At 36.9% G+C, this 19,342-nt stretch overlaps 1 protein-coding gene across 3 annotated transcripts; it reads left to right on the forward strand.

Moving 5' to 3' along the window:
* The first annotated feature begins 15,306 nt into the window (after positions 1-15,306).
* Positions 15,307-19,211, forward strand: LOC308113013 (uncharacterized protein). Of its 3 annotated transcripts, XM_080468890.1 has the most exons (5): positions 15,307-15,656; positions 16,348-16,393; positions 16,962-17,103; positions 17,187-17,405; positions 18,234-19,211. In XM_080468890.1, the coding sequence occupies exons 2-5, from the start codon at positions 16,391-16,393 to the stop codon at positions 18,368-18,370; spliced, it is 501 nt and encodes a 166-aa protein (XP_080325016.1). In that variant the 5' UTR covers positions 15,307-15,656; positions 16,348-16,390; the 3' UTR covers positions 18,371-19,211. The 3 variants fall into 3 exon arrangements, with proteins under 3 accessions (XP_080325016.1, XP_080325015.1, XP_080325017.1); XM_080468889.1 differs by lacking the exon at positions 16,348-16,393; XM_080468891.1 differs by lacking the exon at positions 16,348-16,393 and having other exon boundaries at positions 15,351-15,656; positions 17,187-17,250; positions 18,234-18,735.
* The last annotated feature ends 131 nt before the right edge of the window (positions 19,212-19,342 follow it).

The raw sequence follows: 19,342 nt of genomic DNA on the forward strand, positions 1-19,342 counted from the left end.
TTTTTGTGAATTTTGAACACCATTAGTTTGCAATTATTGCAATGGTTGTACTTATACACTGTATTACGGTCATTTGAAAACCCTAACTTGATGTATTTTTTTAGTCCAAACATTTGTTGATTGTTCTTAAAATCTTTTAAAATTTCCACCTCAGGTCAACACAAGCTCTTTTTTCTGTGTTTTTGATGTTTGATCTTATTAATTGATCCTTCAATGGGAGACCTCAGTCTTACATATACATTTGAATCAAAGAAAAAGTCCAATCTTGAGTTGTACCAGAACTAATTTCAAGATAAAAGCTCAGGTTACCTTGCCTGTATTTCATTTGTAGTTTTTCTTCACATTAAGAGGAACCCCACAAGTAAGTGGGGAGACAAAAATTGGATTATACTCTTGTTGTTCCTCTCCACGGAAATCTTTAGTAAAAGGCGAAAGATTTATGCGATCTGAAGAGAAACAAGAGTTTTCTAATTAGTGCCGATTTAAAGTATAGATCCCCTGTCATAGCCATGCTGTCCTCTTTCATGGTTCATAGGTAGGCGTTTGAAATACAGGACTGAATTTGATTTGGAAAACCATTATAGTTTCTCATACGTTTTTAGTGAATGTTGAGCACCATTAGTTTGCAATTATTGCAATGGTTGTACTTATACACTGTATTACGGTAATATTAAAATTCGTGGCCCCACCCCTTACTTGATGCATTTTCTTAGTCCAAACATTTGTTGAGAGATTGTTCTCAAAATCTTTGAAAATTTCCACCTCTGGTCAACACAACTTGTTTTTTCTGTGTTTTTGATGTTTGATTTTTTTAATTTATCCTTCAATGGGAGACCTCAGTCTTACATATACTTTTTACTCAGTCAAATAACATGTTGGTTGTCTCACAACTATTGTTAGAACTAATTTCAAGATAAAGGCTCTGGTGACTGGACCTTGCCCGCATTTCATTTGTAGTTTTTCTTCACATTAAGAGGAACCCCACAAGTAAGTGGGGAGGCAAAAATTGGATTATACTCTTGTTGTTCCTCTCCACGGAAATCTTTAGTAAAAGGCGAAAGATTTATGCGATCTGAAGAGAAACAAGAGTTTTCTGAATAATGCTGATGCAAGGTATAGATCCCCATTCATAGCCATGCTCTCCTCTTTCATGGTTCATAGGTAGGCGTTTGAAATACAGGACTGAATTTGATTTGGAAAACCATCATAGTTTCTGTTACGTTTTTGTGAATTTTGAACACCATTAGTTTGCAATTATTGCAATGGTTGTACTTATACACTGTATTACGGTCATTTGAAAATTCGTGGCCACGCCCCTTACTTGATGTATTTTCTTAGTCCAAACATTTGTTGAGAGATTGTTCTTAAAATCTTTTAAAATTTCCACCTCAGGTCAACACAAACTCTTTTTTTCTGTGTTTTTGATGTTTGACCTTTTTAATTGATCCTTCAATGGGAGACCTCAGTCTTACATATACATTTGAATCAAAGAAAAAGTCCAATCTTGAGTTGTCCCAGAACTATTGTCAGAACTGATTTCAAGATAAAAGCTCAGGTGACCTTGCCTGCATTTCATTTGTAGTGTTTCTTCACATTAAGAGGAACCCCACAAGTAAGTGGGGAGGTAAAAATTGGATTATACTCTTGTTGTTCCTCTCCACGGAAATCTTTAGTAAAAGGCGAAAGATTTATGCGATCTGAAGAGAAACAAGAGTTTTCTAAATAGTGCCGATTCAAAGTATAGATCCCCTGTCATAGCCATGCTCTCCTCTTTCATGGTTCATAGGTAGGCGTTTGAAATACAGGACTGAATTTGATTTGGAAAACCATTATAGTTTCTCATACGTTTTTAGTGAATGTTGAGCACCATTAGTTTGCAATTATTGCAATGGTTGTACTTATACACTGTATTACGGTAATTTGAAAATTCGTGGCCACGCCCCTTACTTGATGCATTTTCTTAGTCCAAACATTTGTTGAGAGATTGTTCTTAAAATCTTTTAAAATTTCCACCTCAGGTCAACACAAACTCTTTTTTTCTGTGTTTTTGATGTTTGACCTTTTTAATTGATCCTTCAATGGGAGACCTCAGTCTTACATATACTTTTTACTCAGTCAAATAACATGTTGGTTGTCTCACAACTATTGTCAGAACTAATTTCAAGATAAAAGCTCAGGTGACCTTGCCCGCATTTCATTTGTAGTTATTCTTCACATTAAGAGGAACCCCACAAGTAAGTGGGGAGGTAAAAATTGGATTATACTCTTGTTGTTCCTCTCCACGGAAATCTTTAGTAAAAGGCGAAAGATTTATGCGATCTGAAGAGAAAGAAGAGTTTTCTGAATAATGCTGATGCAAGGTATAGATCCCCATTCATAGCCATGCTCTCCTCTTTCATGGTTCATAGGTAGGCGTTTGAAATATACAGGACTGAATTTGATTTGGAAAACCATTATAGTTTTTCATACGTTTTTAGTGAATGTTGAGCACCATTAGTTTGCAATTATTGCAATGGTTGTACTTATACACTGTATTACGGTCATTTGAAAACCCTAACTTGATGTATTTTCTTAGTCCAAACATTTGTTGATTGTTCTTAAAATCTTTTAAAATTTCCACCTCAGGTCAACACAAGCTCTTTTTTCTGTGTTTTTGATGTTTGATCTTATTAATTGATCCTTCAATGGGAGACCTCAGTCTTACATATACATTTGAATCAAAGAAAAAGTCCAATCTTGAGTTGTCCCAGAACTAATTTCTAGATAAAAGCTCAGGTTACCTTGCCTGCATTTCATTTGTAGTTTTTCTTCACAATAAGAGGAACCCCACAAGTAAGTGGGGAGGCAAAAATTGGATTATACTCTTGTTGTTCCTCTCCACGGAAATCTTTAGTAAAAGGCGAAAGATTTATGCGATCTGAAGAGAAACAAGAGTTTTCTAAATAGTGCCGATTCAAAGTATAGATCCCCTGTCATAGCCATGCTCTCCTCTTTCATGGTTCATAGGTAGGCGTTTGAAATACAGGACTGAATTTGATTTGGAAAACCATTATAGTTTCTCATACGTTTTTAGTGAATGTTGAGCACCATTAGTTTGCAATTATTGCAATGGTTGTACTTATACACTGTATTACGGTAATATTAAAATTCGTGGCCACGCCCCTTACTTGATGCATTTTCTTAGTCCAAACATTTGTTGAGAGATTGTTCTCAAAATCTTTGAAAATTTCCACCTCAGGTCAACACAAGCTCTTTTTTCTGTGTTTTTGATGTTTGATCTTATTAATTGATCCTTCAATGGGAGAACTCAGTCTTACATATACTTTTTACTCAGTCAAATAACATGTTGGTTGTCTCACAACTATTGTCAGAACTAATTTCAAGATAAAGGCTCTGGTGACTGGACCTTGCCCGCATTTCATTTGTAGTTTTTCTTCACATTAAGAGGAACCCCACAAGTAAGTGGGGAGGCAAAAATTGGATTATACTCTTGTTGTTCCTCTCCACGGAAATCTTTAGTAAAAGGCGAAAGATTTATGCGATCTGAAGAGAAACAAGAGTTTTCTGAATAATGCTGATGCAAGGTATAGATCCCCATTCATAGCCATGCTCTCCTCTTTCATGGTTCATAGGTAGGCGTTTGAAATACAGGACTGAATTTGATTTGGAAAACCATCATAGTTTCTGTTACGTTTTTGTGAATTTTGAACACCATTAGTTTGCAATTATTGCAATGGTTGTACTTATACACTGTATTACGGTCATTTGAAAACCCTAACTTGATGTATTTTCTTAGTCCAAACATTTGTTGATTGTTCTTAAAATCTTTTAAAATTTCCACCTCAGGTCAACACAAGCTCTTTTTTCTGTGTTTTTGATGTTTGATCTTATTAATTGATCCTTCAATGGGAGACCTCAGTCTTACATATACATTTGAATCAAAGAAAAAGTCCAATCTTGAGTTGTACCAGAACTAATTTCAAGATAAAAGCTCAGGTTACCTTGCCTGTATTTCATTTGTAGTTTTTCTTCACATTAAGAGGAACCCCACAAGTAAGTGGGGAGACAAAAATTGGATTATACTCTTGTTGTTCCTCTCCACGGAAATCTTTAGTAAAAGGCGAAAGATTTATGCGATCTGAAGAGAAACAAGAGTTTTCTAATTAGTGCCGATTTAAAGTATAGATCCCCTGTCATAGCCATGCTGTCCTCTTTCATGGTTCATAGGTAGGCGTTTGAAATACAGGACTGAATTTGATTTGGAAAACCATTATAGTTTCTCATACGTTTTTAGTGAATGTTGAGCACCATTAGTTTGCAATTATTGCAATGGTTGTACTTATACACTGTATTACGGTAATATTAAAATTCGTGGCCCCACCCCTTACTTGATGCATTTTCTTAGTCCAAACATTTGTTGAGAGATTGTTCTCAAAATCTTTGAAAATTTCCACCTCTGGTCAACACAACTTGTTTTTTCTGTGTTTTTGATGTTTGATTTTTTTAATTTATCCTTCAATGGGAGACCTCAGTCTTACATATACTTTTTACTCAGTCAAATAACATGTTGGTTGTCTCACAACTATTGTTAGAACTAATTTCAAGATAAAGGCTCTGGTGACTGGACCTTGCCCGCATTTCATTTGTAGTTTTTCTTCACATTAAGAGGAACCCCACAAGTAAGTGGGGAGGCAAAAATTGGATTATACTCTTGTTGTTCCTCTCCACGGAAATCTTTAGTAAAAGGCGAAAGATTTATGCGATCTGAAGAGAAACAAGAGTTTTCTGAATAATGCTGATGCAAGGTATAGATCCCCATTCATAGCCATGCTCTCCTCTTTCATGGTTCATAGGTAGGCGTTTGAAATACAGGACTGAATTTGATTTGGAAAACCATCATAGTTTCTGTTACGTTTTTGTGAATTTTGAACACCATTAGTTTGCAATTATTGCAATGGTTGTACTTATACACTGTATTACGGTCATTTGAAAATTCGTGGCCACGCCCCTTACTTGATGTATTTTCTTAGTCCAAACATTTGTTGAGAGATTGTTCTTAAAATCTTTTAAAATTTCCACCTCAGGTCAACACAAACTCTTTTTTTCTGTGTTTTTGATGTTTGACCTTTTTAATTGATCCTTCAATGGGAGACCTCAGTCTTACATATACATTTGAATCAAAGAAAAAGTCCAATCTTGAGTTGTCCCAGAACTATTGTCAGAACTGATTTCAAGATAAAAGCTCAGGTGACCTTGCCTGCATTTCATTTGTAGTGTTTCTTCACATTAAGAGGAACCCCACAAGTAAGTGGGGAGGTAAAAATTGGATTATACTCTTGTTGTTCCTCTCCACGGAAATCTTTAGTAAAAGGCGAAAGATTTATGCGATCTGAAGAGAAACAAGAGCTTTCTAAATAGTGCCGATTCAAAGTATAGATCCCCTGTCATAGCCATGCTCTCCTCTTTCATGGTTCATAGGTAGGCGTTTGAAATACAGGACTGAATTTGATTTGGAAAACCATTATAGTTTCTCATACGTTTTTAGTGAATGTTGAGCACCATTAGTTTGCAATTATTGCAATGGTTGTACTTATACACTGTATTACGGTAATATTAAAATTCGTGGCCACGCCCCTTACTTGATGCATTTTCTTAGTCCAAACATTTGTTGAGAGATTGTTCTTAAAATCTTTTAAAATTTCCACCTCAGGTCAACACAAACTCTTTTTTTCTGTGTTTTTGATGTTTGACCTTTTTAATTGATCCTTCAATGGGAGACCTCAGTCTTACATATACTTTTTACTCAGTCAAATAACATGTTGGTTGTCTCACAACTATTGTCAGAACTAATTTCAAGATAAAAGCTCAGGTGACCTTGCCCGCATTTCATTTGTAGTTATTCTTCACATTAAGAGGAACCCCACAAGTAAGTGGGGAGGTAAAAATTGGATTATACTCTTGTTGTTCCTCTCCACGGAAATCTTTAGTAAAAGGCGAAAGATTTATGCGATCTGAAGAGAAAGAAGAGTTTTCTGAATAATGCTGATGCAAGGTATAGATCCCCATTCATAGCCATGCTCTCCTCTTTCATGGTTCATAGGTAGGCGTTTGAAATATACAGGACTGAATTTGATTTGGAAAACCATTATAGTTTTTCATACGTTTTTAGTGAATGTTGAGCACCATTAGTTTGCAATTATTGCAATGGTTGTACTTATACACTGTATTACGGTCATTTGAAAACCCTAACTTGATGTATTTTCTTAGTCCAAACATTTGTTGATTGTTCTTAAAATCTTTTAAAATTTCCACCTCAGGTCAACACAAGCTCTTTTTTCTGTGTTTTTGATGTTTGATCTTATTAATTGATCCTTCAATGGGAGACCTCAGTCTTACATATACATTTGAATCAAAGAAAAAGTCCAATCTTGAGTTGTACCAGAACTAATTTCAAGATAAAAGCTCAGGTTACCTTGCCTGTATTTCATTTGTAGTTTTTCTTCACATTAAGAGGAACCCCACAAGTAAGTGGGGAGACAAAAATTGGATTATACTCTTGTTGTTCCTCTCCACGGAAATCTTTAGTAAAAGGCGAAAGATTTATGCGATCTGAAGAGAAACAAGAGTTTTCTAATTAGTGCCGATTCAAAGTATAGATCCCCTGTCATAGCCATGCTGTCCTCTTTCATGGTTCATAGGTAGGCGTTTGAAATACAGGACTGAATTTGATTTGGAAAACCATTATAGTTTCTCATACGTTTTTAGTGAATGTTGAGCACCATTAGTTTGCAATTATTGCAATGGTTGTACTTATACACTGTATTACGGTAATATTAAAATTCGTGGCCCCACCCCTTACTTGATGCATTTTCTTAGTCCAAACATTTGTTGAGAGATTGTTCTCAAAATCTTTGAAAATTTCCACCTCTGGTCAACACAACTTGTTTTTTCTGTGTTTTTGATGTTTGATTTTTTTAATTTATCCTTCAATGGGAGACCTTAGTCATACATATACTTTTTACTCAGTCAAATAACATGTTGGTTGTCTCACAACTATTGTCAGAACTAATTTCAAGATAAAAGCTCAGGTGACCTTGCCCGCATTTCATTTGTAGTTTTTCTTCACATTAAGAGGAACCCCACAAGTAAGTGGGGAGGCAAAAATTGGATTATACTCTTGTTGTTCCTCTCCACGGAAATCTTTAGTAAAAGGCGAAAGATTTATGCGATCTGAAGAGAAAGAAGAGTTTTCTGAATAATGCTGATGCAAGGTATAGATCCCCATTCATAGCCATGCTCTCCTCTTTCATGGTTCATAGGTAGGCGTTTGAAATATACAGGACTGAATTTGATTTGGAAAACCATTATAGTTTCTCATACGTTTTTAGTGAATGTTGAACACCATTAGTTTGCAATTATTGCAATGGTTGTACTTATACACTGTATTACGGTCATTTGAAAACCCTAACTTGATGTATTTTCTGAGTCCAAACATTTGTTGATTGTTCTTAAAATCTTTTAAAATTTCCACCTCAGGTCAACACAAGCTCTTTTTTCTGTGTTTTTGATGTTTGATCTTATTAATTGATCCTTCAATGGGAGAACTCAGTCTTACATATACATTTGAATCAAAGAAAAAGTCCAATCTTGAGTTGTCCCAGAACTAATTTCTAGATAAAAGCTCAGGTTACCTTGCCCGCATTTCATTTGTAGTTATTCTTCACATTAAGAGGAACCCCACAAGTAAGTGGGGAGGCAAAAATTGGATTATACTCTTGTTGTTCCTCTCCACGGAAATCTTTAGTAAAAGGCGAAAGATTTATGCGATCTGAAGAGAAACAAGAGTTTTCTAATTAGTGCCGATTTAAAGTATAGATCCCCTGTCATAGCCATGCTGTCCTCTTTCATGGTTCATAGGTAGGCGTTTGAAATACAGGACTGAATTTGATTTGGAAAACCATTATAGTTTCTCATACGTTTTTAGTGAATGTTGAGCACCATTAGTTTGCAATTATTGCAATGGTTGTACTTATACACTGTATTACGGTAATATTAAAATTCGTGGCCACGCCCCTTACTTGATGCATTTTCTTAGTCCAAACATTTGTTGAGAGATTGTTCTCAAAATCTTTGAAAATTTCCACCTCTGGTCAACACAAGCTCTTTTTTCTGTGTTTTTGATGTTTGATTTTTTTAATTTATCCTTCAATGGGAGACCTCAGTCTTACATATACTTTTTACTCAGTCAAATAACATGTTGGTTGTCTCACAACTATTGTCAGAACTAATTTCAAGATAAAGGCTCTGGTGACTGGACCTTGCCCGCATTTCATTTGTAGTTTTTCTTCACATTAAGAGGAACCCCACAAGTAAGTGGGGAGGCAAAAATTGGATTATACTCTTGTTGTTCCTCTCCACGGAAATCTTTAGTAAAAGGCGAAAGATTTATGCGATCTGAAGAGAAACAAGAGTTTTCTGAATAGGGCCGATTCAAAGTATAGATCCCCTGTCATAGCCATGCTCTCCTCTTTCATGGTTCATAGGTAGGCGTTTGAAATACAGGACTGAATTTGATTTGGAAAACCATCATAGTTTCTGTTACGTTTTTGTGAATTTTGAACACCATTAGTTTGCAATTATTGCAATGGTTGTACTTATACACTGTATTACGGTCATTTGAAAACCCTAACTTGATGTATTTTCTTAGTCCAAACATTTGTTGATTGTTCTTAAAATCTTTTAAAATTTCCACCTCAGGTCAACACAAGCTCTTTTTTCTGTGTTTTTGATGTTTGATCTTATTAATTGATCCTTCAATGGGAGAACTCAGTCTTACATATACATTTGAATCAAAGAAAAAGTCCAATCTTGAGTTGTCCCAGAACTAATTTCTAGATAAAAGCTCAGGTTACCTTGCCTGCATTTCATTTGTAGTTTTTCTTCACAATAAGAGGAACCCCACAAGTAAGTGGGGAGGCAAAAATTGGATTATACTCTTGTTGTTCCTCTCCACGGAAATCTTTAGTAAAAGGCGAAAGATTTATGCGATCTGAAGAGAAACAAGAGTTTTCTAAATAGTGCCGATTCAAAGTATAGATCCCCTGTCATAGCCATGCTCTCCTCTTTCATGGTTCATAGGTAGGCGTTTGAAATACAGGACTGAATTTGATTTGGAAAACCATTATAGTTTCTCATACGTTTTTAGTGAATGTTGAGCACCATTAGTTTGCAATTATTGCAATGGTTGTACTTATACACTGTATTACGGTAATATTAAAATTCGTGGCCACGCCCCTTACTTGATGCATTTTCTTAGTCCAAACATTTGTTGAGAGATTGTTCTCAAAATCTTTGAAAATTTCCACCTCAGGTCAACACAAGCTCTTTTTTCTGTGTTTTTGATGTTTGATCTTATTAATTGATCCTTCAATGGGAGAACTCAGTCTTACATATACTTTTTACTCAGTCAAATAACATGTTGGTTGTCTCACAACTATTGTCAGAACTAATTTCAAGATAAAGGCTCTGGTGACTGGACCTTGCCCGCATTTCATTTGTAGTTTTTCTTCACATTAAGAGGAACCCCACAAGTAAGTGGGGAGGCAAAAATTGGATTATACTCTTGTTGTTCCTCTCCACGGAAATCTTTAGTAAAAGGCGAAAGATTTATGCGATCTGAAGAGAAACAAGAGTTTTCTGAATAATGCTGATGCAAGGTATAGATCCCCATTCATAGCCATGCTCTCCTCTTTCATGGTTCATAGGTAGGCGTTTGAAATACAGGACTGAATTTGATTTGGAAAACCATCATAGTTTCTGTTACGTTTTTGTGAATTTTGAACACCATTAGTTTGCAATTATTGCAATGGTTGTACTTATACACTGTATTACGGTCATTTGAAAACCCTAACTTGATGTATTTTCTTAGTCCAAACATTTGTTGATTGTTCTTAAAATCTTTTAAAATTTCCACCTCAGGTCAACACAAGCTCTTTTTTCTGTGTTTTTGATGTTTGATCTTATTAATTGATCCTTCAATGGGAGACCTCAGTCTTACATATACATTTGAATCAAAGAAAAAGTCCAATCTTGAGTTGTACCAGAACTAATTTCAAGATAAAAGCTCAGGTTACCTTGCCTGTATTTCATTTGTAGTTTTTCTTCACATTAAGAGGAACCCCACAAGTAAGTGGGGAGACAAAAATTGGATTATACTCTTGTTGTTCCTCTCCACGGAAATCTTTAGTAAAAGGCGAAAGATTTATGCGATCTGAAGAGAAACAAGAGTTTTCTAATTAGTGCCGATTTAAAGTATAGATCCCCTGTCATAGCCATGCTGTCCTCTTTCATGGTTCATAGGTAGGCGTTTGAAATACAGGACTGAATTTGATTTGGAAAACCATTATAGTTTCTCATACGTTTTTAGTGAATGTTGAGCACCATTAGTTTGCAATTATTGCAATGGTTGTACTTATACACTGTATTACGGTAATATTAAAATTCGTGGCCCCACCCCTTACTTGATGCATTTTCTTAGTCCAAACATTTGTTGAGAGATTGTTCTCAAAATCTTTGAAAATTTCCACCTCTGGTCAACACAACTTGTTTTTTCTGTGTTTTTGATGTTTGATTTTTTTAATTTATCCTTCAATGGGAGACCTCAGTCTTACATATACTTTTTACTCAGTCAAATAACATGTTGGTTGTCTCACAACTATTGTTAGAACTAATTTCAAGATAAAGGCTCTGGTGACTGGACCTTGCCCGCATTTCATTTGTAGTTTTTCTTCACATTAAGAGGAACCCCACAAGTAAGTAGGGAGGCAAAAATTGGATTATACTCTTGTTGTTCCTCTCCACGGAAATCTTTAGTAAAAGGCGAAAGATTTATGCGATCTGAAGAGAAACAAGAGTTTTCTGAATAATGCTGATGCAAGGTATAGATCCCCATTCATAGCCATGCTCTCCTCTTTCATGGTTCATAGGTAGGCGTTTGAAATACAGGACTGAATTTGATTTGGAAAACCATCATAGTTTCTGTTACGTTTTTGTGAATTTTGAACACCATTAGTTTGCAATTATTGCAATGGTTGTACTTATACACTGTATTACGGTCATTTGAAAATTCGTGGCCACGCCCCTTACTTGATGTATTTTCTTAGTCCAAACATTTGTTGAGAGATTGTTCTTAAAATCTTTTAAAATTTCCACCTCAGGTCAACACAAACTCTTTTTTTCTGTGTTTTTGATGTTTGACCTTTTTAATTGATCCTTCAATGGGAGAACTCAGTCTTACATATACATTTGAATCAAAGAAAAAGTCCAATCTTGAGTTGTCCCAGAACTATTGTCAGAACTGATTTCAAGATAAAAGCTCAGGTGACCTTGCCTGCATTTCATTTGTAGTTTTTCTTCACATTAAGAGGAACCCCACAAGTAAGTGGGGAGGCAAAAATTGGATTATACTCTTGTTGTTCCTCTCCACGGAAATCTTTAGTAAAAGGCGAAAGATTTATGCGATCTGAAGAGAAACAAGAGTTTTCTGAATAATGCTGATGCAAGGTATAGATCCCCATTCATAGCCATGCTCTCCTCTTTCATGGTTCATAGGTAGGCGTTTGAAATACAGGACTGAATTTGATTTGGAAAACCATCATAGTTTCTGTTACGTTTTTGTGAATTTTGAACACCATTAGTTTGCAATTATTGCAATGGTTGTACTTATACACTGTATTACGGTCATTTGAAAATTCGTGGCCACGCCCCTTACTTGATGTATTTTCTTAGTCCAAACATTTGTTGAGAGATTGTTCTTAAAATCTTTTAAAATTTCCACCTCAGGTCAACACAAACTCTTTTTTTCTGTGTTTTTGATGTTTGACCTTTTTAATTGATCCTTCAATGGGAGAACTCAGTCTTACATATACATTTGAATCAAAGAAAAAGTCCAATCTTGAGTTGTCCCAGAACTATTGTCAGAACTGATTTCAAGATAAAAGCTCAGGTGACCTTGCCTGCATTTCATTTGTAGTTTTTCTTCACATTAAGAGGAACCCCACAAGTAAGTGGGGAGGTAAAAATTGGATTATACTCTTGTTGTTCCTCTCCACGGAAATCTTTAGTAAAAGGCGAAAGATTTATGCGATCTGAAGAGAAACAAGAGTTTTCTGAATAGTGCCGATGCAAAGTATAGATCCCCATTCATAGCCATGCTCTCCTCTTTCATGGTTCATAGGTAGGCGTTTGAAATACAGGACTGAATTTGATTTGGAAAACCATTATAGTTTCTCATACGTTTTTAGTGAATGTTGAGCACCATTAGTTTGCAATTATTGCAATGGTTGTACTTATACACTGTATTACGGTAATATTAAAATTCGTGGCCACGCCCCTTACTTGATGCATTTTCTTAGTCCAAACATTTGTTGAGAGATTGTTCTCAAAATCTTTGAAAATTTCCACCTCTGGTCAACACAACTTGTTTTTTCTGTGTTTTTGATGTTTGATTTTTTTAATTTATCCTTCAATGGGAGACCTTAGTCATACATATACTTTTTACTCAGTCAAATAACATGTTGGTTGTCTCACAACTATTGTCAGAACTAATTTCAAGATAAAAGCTCAGGTGACCTTGCCCGCATTTCATTTGTAGTTATTCTTCACATTAAGAGGAACCCCACAAGTAAGTGGGGAGGCAAAAATTGGATTATACTCTTGTTGTTCCTCTCCACGGAAATCTTTAGTAAAAGGCGAAAGATTTATGCGATCTGAAGAGAAACAAGAGTTTTCTGAATAATGCTGATGCAAGGTATAGATCCCCATTCATAGCCATGCTCTCCTCTTTCATGGTTCATAGGTAGGCGTTTGAAATACAGGACTGAATTTGATTTGGAAAACCATTATAGTTTCTCATACGTTTTTAGTGAATGTTGAACACCATTAGTTTGCAATTATTGCAATGGTTGTACTTATACACTGTATTACGGTCATTTGAAAACCCTAACTTGATGTATTTTCTGAGTCCAAACATTTGTTGATTGTTCTTAAAATCTTTTAAAATTTCCACCTCAGGTCAACACAAGCTCTTTTTTCTGTGTTTTTGATGTTTGATCTTATTAATTGATCCTTCAATGGGAGAACTCAGTCTTACATATACATTTGAATCAAAGAAAAAGTCCAATCTTGAGTTGTCCCAGAACTAATTTCTAGATAAAAGCTCAGGTTACCTTGCCCACATTTCATTTGTAGCTTTTCTTCACATTAAGAGGAACCCCACAAGTAAGTGGGGAGGCAAAAATTGGATTATACTCTTGTTGTTCCTCTCCACGGAAATCTTTAGTAAAAGGCGAAAGATTTATGCGATCTGAAGAGAAACAAGAGTTTTCTAATTAGTGCCGATTTAAAGTATAGATCCCCTGTCATAGCCATGCTGTCCTCTTTCATGGTTCATAGGTAGGCGTTTGAAATACAGGACTGAATTTGATTTGGAAAACCATTATAGTTTCTCATACGTTTTTAGTGAATGTTGAGCACCATTAGTTTGCAATTATTGCAATGGTTGTACTTATACACTGTATTACGGTAATATTAAAATTCGCGGCCACGCCCCTTACTTGATGCATTTTCTTAGTCCAAACATTTGTTGAGAGATTGTTCTCAAAATCTTTGAAAATTTCCACCTCTGGTCAACACAAGCTCTTTTTTCTGTGTTTTTGATGTTTGATTTTTTTAATTTATCCTTCAATGGGAGAACTCAGTCTTACATATACTTTTTACTCAGTCAAATAACATGTTGGTTGTCTCACAACTATTGTCAGAACTAATTTCAAGATAAAGGCTCTGGTGACTGGACCTTGCCCGCATTTCATTTGTAGTTTTTCTTCACATTAAGAGGAACCCCACAAGTAAGTGGGGAGGTAAAAATTGGATTATACTCTTGTTGTTCCTCTCCACGGAAATCTTTAGTAAAAGGCGAAAGATTTATGCGATCTGAAGAGAAACAAGAGTTTTCTGAATAGGGCCGATTCAAAGTATAGATCCCCTGTCATAGCCATGCTCTCCTCTTTCATGGTTCATAGGTAGGCGTTTGAAATATACAGGACTGAATTTGATTTGGAAAACCATCATAGTTTCTGTTACGTTTTTGTGAATTTTGAACACCATTAGTTTGCAATTATTGCAATGGTTGTACTTATACACTGTATTATGGTAATTTGAAAACCCTAACTTGATGTATTTTCTTAGTCCAAACATTTGTTGATTGTTCTTAAAATCTTTTAAAATTTCCACCTCAGGTCAACACAAGCTCTTTTTTCTGTGTTTTTGATGTTTGATCTTATTAATTGATCCTTCAATGGGAGACCTCAGTCTTACATATACATTTGAATCAAAGAAAAAGTCCAATCTTGAGTTGTACCAGAACTAATTTCAAGATAAAAGCTCAGGTTACCTTGCCTGCATTTCATTTGTAGTTTTTCTTCACATTAAGAGGAACCCCACAAGTAAGTGAGGAGGTAAAAATTGGATTATACTCTTGTTGTTCCTCTCCACGGAAATCTTTAGTAAAAGGCGAAAGATTTATGCGATCTGAAGAGAAACGAGAGTTTTCTAAATAGTGCCGATTCAAAGTATAGATCCCCTGTCATAGCCATGCTCTCCTCTTTCATGGTTCATAGGTAGGCGTTTGAAATATACAGGACTGAATTTGATTTGGAAAACCATTATAGTTTCTCATACGTTTTTGGTGAATTTTGAGCACCATTAGTTTGTGATTATTGCAATGGTTGTACTTATACACTGTATTACGGTAATTTGAAAATTCGTGGCCACGCCCCCAACATTTATTTTCTCCTTGCGAAGCTACAGGAAGCCCTTTAATCATCCAAAATGTTTCTTGTTTTTGTTCTCTATTGTTGTGATTCTCTGTAAATGTACAAAATGATGGCTATGTTTTAATGGCCTTATATGAATAAAACTGACGGATAACATCTCAGAAGTTCAATTCAAGTCAGACAAAGTCACCAACCAGAATGTCTTACTTATCCTTTGGAGTATTTATGTGTGTGTTTATCCCCATGCAGCTCATCGTACTGGCCAGTCGGATCATTGAGTCATCCTTTGGCCTGAACAGCTAAGAATAACTCCATGTCCCTGCTGCTATTTTAGGTCTTGAGTGCCTGCATGTGTTTGTAAGCATGTTTGGAGGAGGGTAACCACACTGGCAAGACCACCTATCTTCCTCCAAGTCTGTCACCCCCTCCCCTCCTGCCTCAATTCCACAGGGCAGCTCGGGTAGGCTAAATCAGCACACAACTGACACACAAATATAGTTGGTGGTAGGAGGGGTTGGCAGTCGGGGGTCCGACAGTTGCTCAGTGACGAGTCGGATCTTACAGCGAAATCCAAACCTTTTCACTGAGTTCATAACCATCCAAGACTATACTGGATGTATTAACTCACTGTCACGTTACAGGGTTCGGTCTGTCACTCGTTGCCTCCTGCTGGACTTGTGTGGCTTTTTGATGTAATTTATTCCTGTCGTGGGTCCCAACCTATGTTTTGGCTGTCAGGCGTGTGCTTGTGAGGAGGCTGCTTCAACAAGGAGGAAAAAGCAGGCTCAGAAATCCCAGCAGAGCTTTTGTTCATGGTGACAGAAGGTAGGTGGAAAGAGAGTGTGTTCTGTTCCAGCAGTGGTAACGAGTAAAACACCACTGCTCTACTTTGGTGTTTGAGTGAAGTTTATCAGTAAACATCTCAGTCAGACAAAACGAATGTTAAAGTCATTTTGTGAGCCTGTTTTATGATTTGCCCCTCCATTCAAATTCCAGCAGCTTTGTGCTCTAATAATAACCCCGATAAAGCAACTATCCATGTGATCTGTTTGTCTGGCTTCCAAAAAGACCAATCTGATGAGGGTTTATTTTTTATTTTTTTTTTGGCATTTTAATGTGAAGGTACATACATGTAACCTATTTCGTAACTTTAATCACAGAACATCTAAAAATGTGGTCATGCTGTTGTCACCATTCTTTCAGGCAGTTTACCAGTCACATGTCTAGTTTTTAAACATATCGTATGGGAAATTTCATATACCCAGATAACAAACAATAGGAAAAACAGTTATCTCAACATTCATTCTATTGTGTGCAGACATTTTGTAATTGCAATTAAGTTGTCTATGTACTGTCCACATAGACATATAGATTTATTTTGTATGGTTGTTCTTTATTAGAACTCCAATAATTCAGTCTCTCATTCAAAACGTTCATATATATATATTCTAGAGATGATTAAATCTTTTATTTTATCTTCTTGAGAAGATCTCTAGTGGCTGTGTGTATTTTTCAGATGCAGTTCTTTCTGGGAGTTCTCTTCAATCGGGCAACCTTGGATGGTATTCGGAGCATATATTATGAATCATTTACTATCATTTGTATATTGTGGCCATTTATTGCCTTTGTGTCTCAATCACCATTACCAATGCTAGATACGAACATGGATTACTACTGTAAGTGGCTTTTGGTTGTCATTGTAACAAAATAGGCGTTATGATCCTGGTTATGTTTAGATTTGAAGTTTAGAAGTTTATCAATAATGGGACCTGTTAGATTCCATGGTGACGATATCAAACATGTCTAATAATGTCACAATCTGGCCGACTGTTTAGATACAAATAATCCTTGCTGTGAGTTTCAGAAGACATTTTTTTGTTGCTACGAGAAGTCATCAAAAAACGTTATTGTAGATCCAAGCGCAAGAGTTTGCAGATTTCTGGCAAGACTAAGGTATAAACATCTACTGGATTAAAAAGGCTGTTAATTTGAAATGACATTCATCAAATATATATTTTGAAGTCATCACTGCATGGATGAATGATGCAACTTTAAGTAGGTACCCGTCAAGAGTGTCCCGACCAATCTGACCTTGTGTATATCTTCATCGTTCATTTTCTGTCCCGACAGCAAAAGATGTCAAGACCTCCTTCGTCCCAGACTACGCCTCAGTTCTACCGAGTCAGCGAGCGAGATCTCACAGAGGTTGAGCTCCATTCGGTGGACTCCATCAATGACTTGCATCGAATGCACCATGAGCACGGCCACAAAGGTACACACACACAAAACTAACCTCAGCACAGATGTGCGCACAGAATCACACGCAGACAGTGACGTCCCTGTGTGTGATTTCAGGGACGAGGCCTCCCCGACCTGCATACACGCCCTCCCAGAATGGCAATCTTTTCACATGTGACGGGTCAGCACACAATCAAAGACACCGTCCAGTCAGCAGCAAATGGCAGAGCCGTCTGCAGGACATGTTGACGCCGAGCTCGTCACGTGCTTACGCCATGGGCTGCGCTATCGTCACTTTACTGCTGCTCACAGTGTTTCTCATCTTCTATTTCCTAGGTGAGACGTCACCTCGGACTTTCATCCTGATCTTTCCTGGAGTCTAAAGTGAAGCTGTCCTATTGAGGCCCTGTTCACACGACACCGTTTTCAGGTTTCGCTGTGTTTTGGGGGTCCGTTTATACGACAGCGATACTCGGAGCCATCGAAAACGCAAATATTTGATAAACAGCTCCCATGATGGAACTTTTCGAAAGCTTTCGACTTCATCTCCATGTAACTGAGGGAAAACAGTATTTTCTGAAACATTCCGAGTCCATCTCCAGGAAAAAAGGGGGAAAACTGCTTTTCTGAAATGCTGCTACTGCATATGCACACCACAGCTGTAGTAAATCCTTCTTCTGCACACGCACGAGTAGATGGACAATAACAACAATGGCAGCCTCCAGAGTAGCATTACTCCCAGTCCATATTCTCTCGGGACTTTTTAGTTTTATATTCAAGCGAGAGTAGCAATCCAACTTGGTTGTCCGTCCATACGAACGTCTGTGTACTCCCATTGATAATGTTCACAGTGTATTATTCTCTGCTCACGTGTGTGTGTGGTTTCATTACAAAAACAAACTAAATCCAAGATAAAAACATCGATTTTAGCAATTCTGCTGTTTCCATGTAAATGGACAACGTTTTCAAAACATTGCCATGTGAACGTGAAACTTTTCTAAAACAAACATGTAAACTATATGTTTTCACTTGAAACATTGGCTTCAATTTGTCTTTCACATAGCTTAAGTATTATGTTACTAAGAAACTCAGCAATGTTCGGTTTTAATTTGTGAATCTACAAATTTTGATGATAATTTGTGTATTTTTGTGTTTTTCATCCAGTCCAGCAGGGCGGCGCTATCCACATGCTGACCGAGGCAGTGAGGGAGAAAGAAACGGCAGCCACAGAGCTGACACTGCTGATCCAAGAGCTGCAGGCACTGAGACACAACTTGACCACTATGAGACGAGCGACATGAGGAAGACATGAACAGGAAACTACACTGTACTCGTGCACTATCCGCACATTTCACACAGGAAAGGAGACGCTTCGAAGTGCAAGATCGTAAAATCAGTGTTTACAGTCAGACCTTTTTCTGTCACACGCTTGTCAAAGACATGTAACCATACAAGCCAATGATGGAAGATTTCCTGCAAACCTTTCCAGTGTGTCCTGCACATCCGATTGTTTAAAACAGATGAATTAACTTATTTTGGGGGGAGGGTGAAGACAGTGTCATTAAAGTTGTATGGCCGGTCCGAATGAAACCTCACACTGTATCACTCAATGGATTGTCACGCTGTTGCACCAATAGTGGCTGATAAAGTGTGCTGGCATGACTTCAAATTGCACCCGCTGTTTCTGTGTTGTTCAGTTGGTCTTTGTGGGACACTTCACATTCATATAATCGACACAGTTAAATTGGTTTGAAACATGCATCTGAGGTTAATTGGCATCGGGAGGTTTGAATGCAATTGTTTATTTCTCTCTGTATTGCTCTGTGATGGACTGGAGACATGTCCTGGATGAACAAAGCCTTCATTCATAGTCGACTGGGATCAGCTTCAATCCCACACAACCCCGAACTGCATCAAGCAGCACGGACGATAAATAGATGGATTTAAAGCGTGGAATTTTCATCCCACGATTGACTTTGCTTCTATGTCGCTGAAGTCTCCTGTAAACCTCCTCTGTTGAGGTCGAAACACATTACAAGCCAGTTTTATGATAGTAAAGATATCGAGAGCAATAATATTTGTGTCCAAATGGTGAGAGTGATTTTAAATAATCGACTGGAAAATAAAAACCTTCTTCATCGCATTTCTGAGCCGTCCTCTCCATCTACAATCATTTTTTAAACTGTAGCTACTTAAATTCACTCTCACCTCTGAAACAATATTCAATGACCAGTTTCAGGCTGGTTTCCGTCCTCTTCAGCAATGAACCAATG

Source organism: Lipophrys pholis (assembly GCF_963383615.2).
Source record: "Lipophrys pholis genome assembly, chromosome: 8".
NCBI lineage: Eukaryota > Metazoa > Chordata > Actinopteri > Blenniiformes > Blenniidae > Lipophrys > Lipophrys pholis.

Excerpts from the sequence above, each read along its gene's own strand:
- LOC308113013 (XM_080468890.1), top strand. Across the intron at positions 17,104-17,186 it reads CCATGAGCACGGCCACAAAG|GGACGAGGCCTCCCCGACCT; the intron begins GTACACACACAC and ends GTGTGATTTCAG. Across the intron at positions 17,406-18,233 it reads TCTCATCTTCTATTTCCTAG|TCCAGCAGGGCGGCGCTATC; the intron begins GTGAGACGTCAC and ends TTTTTCATCCAG.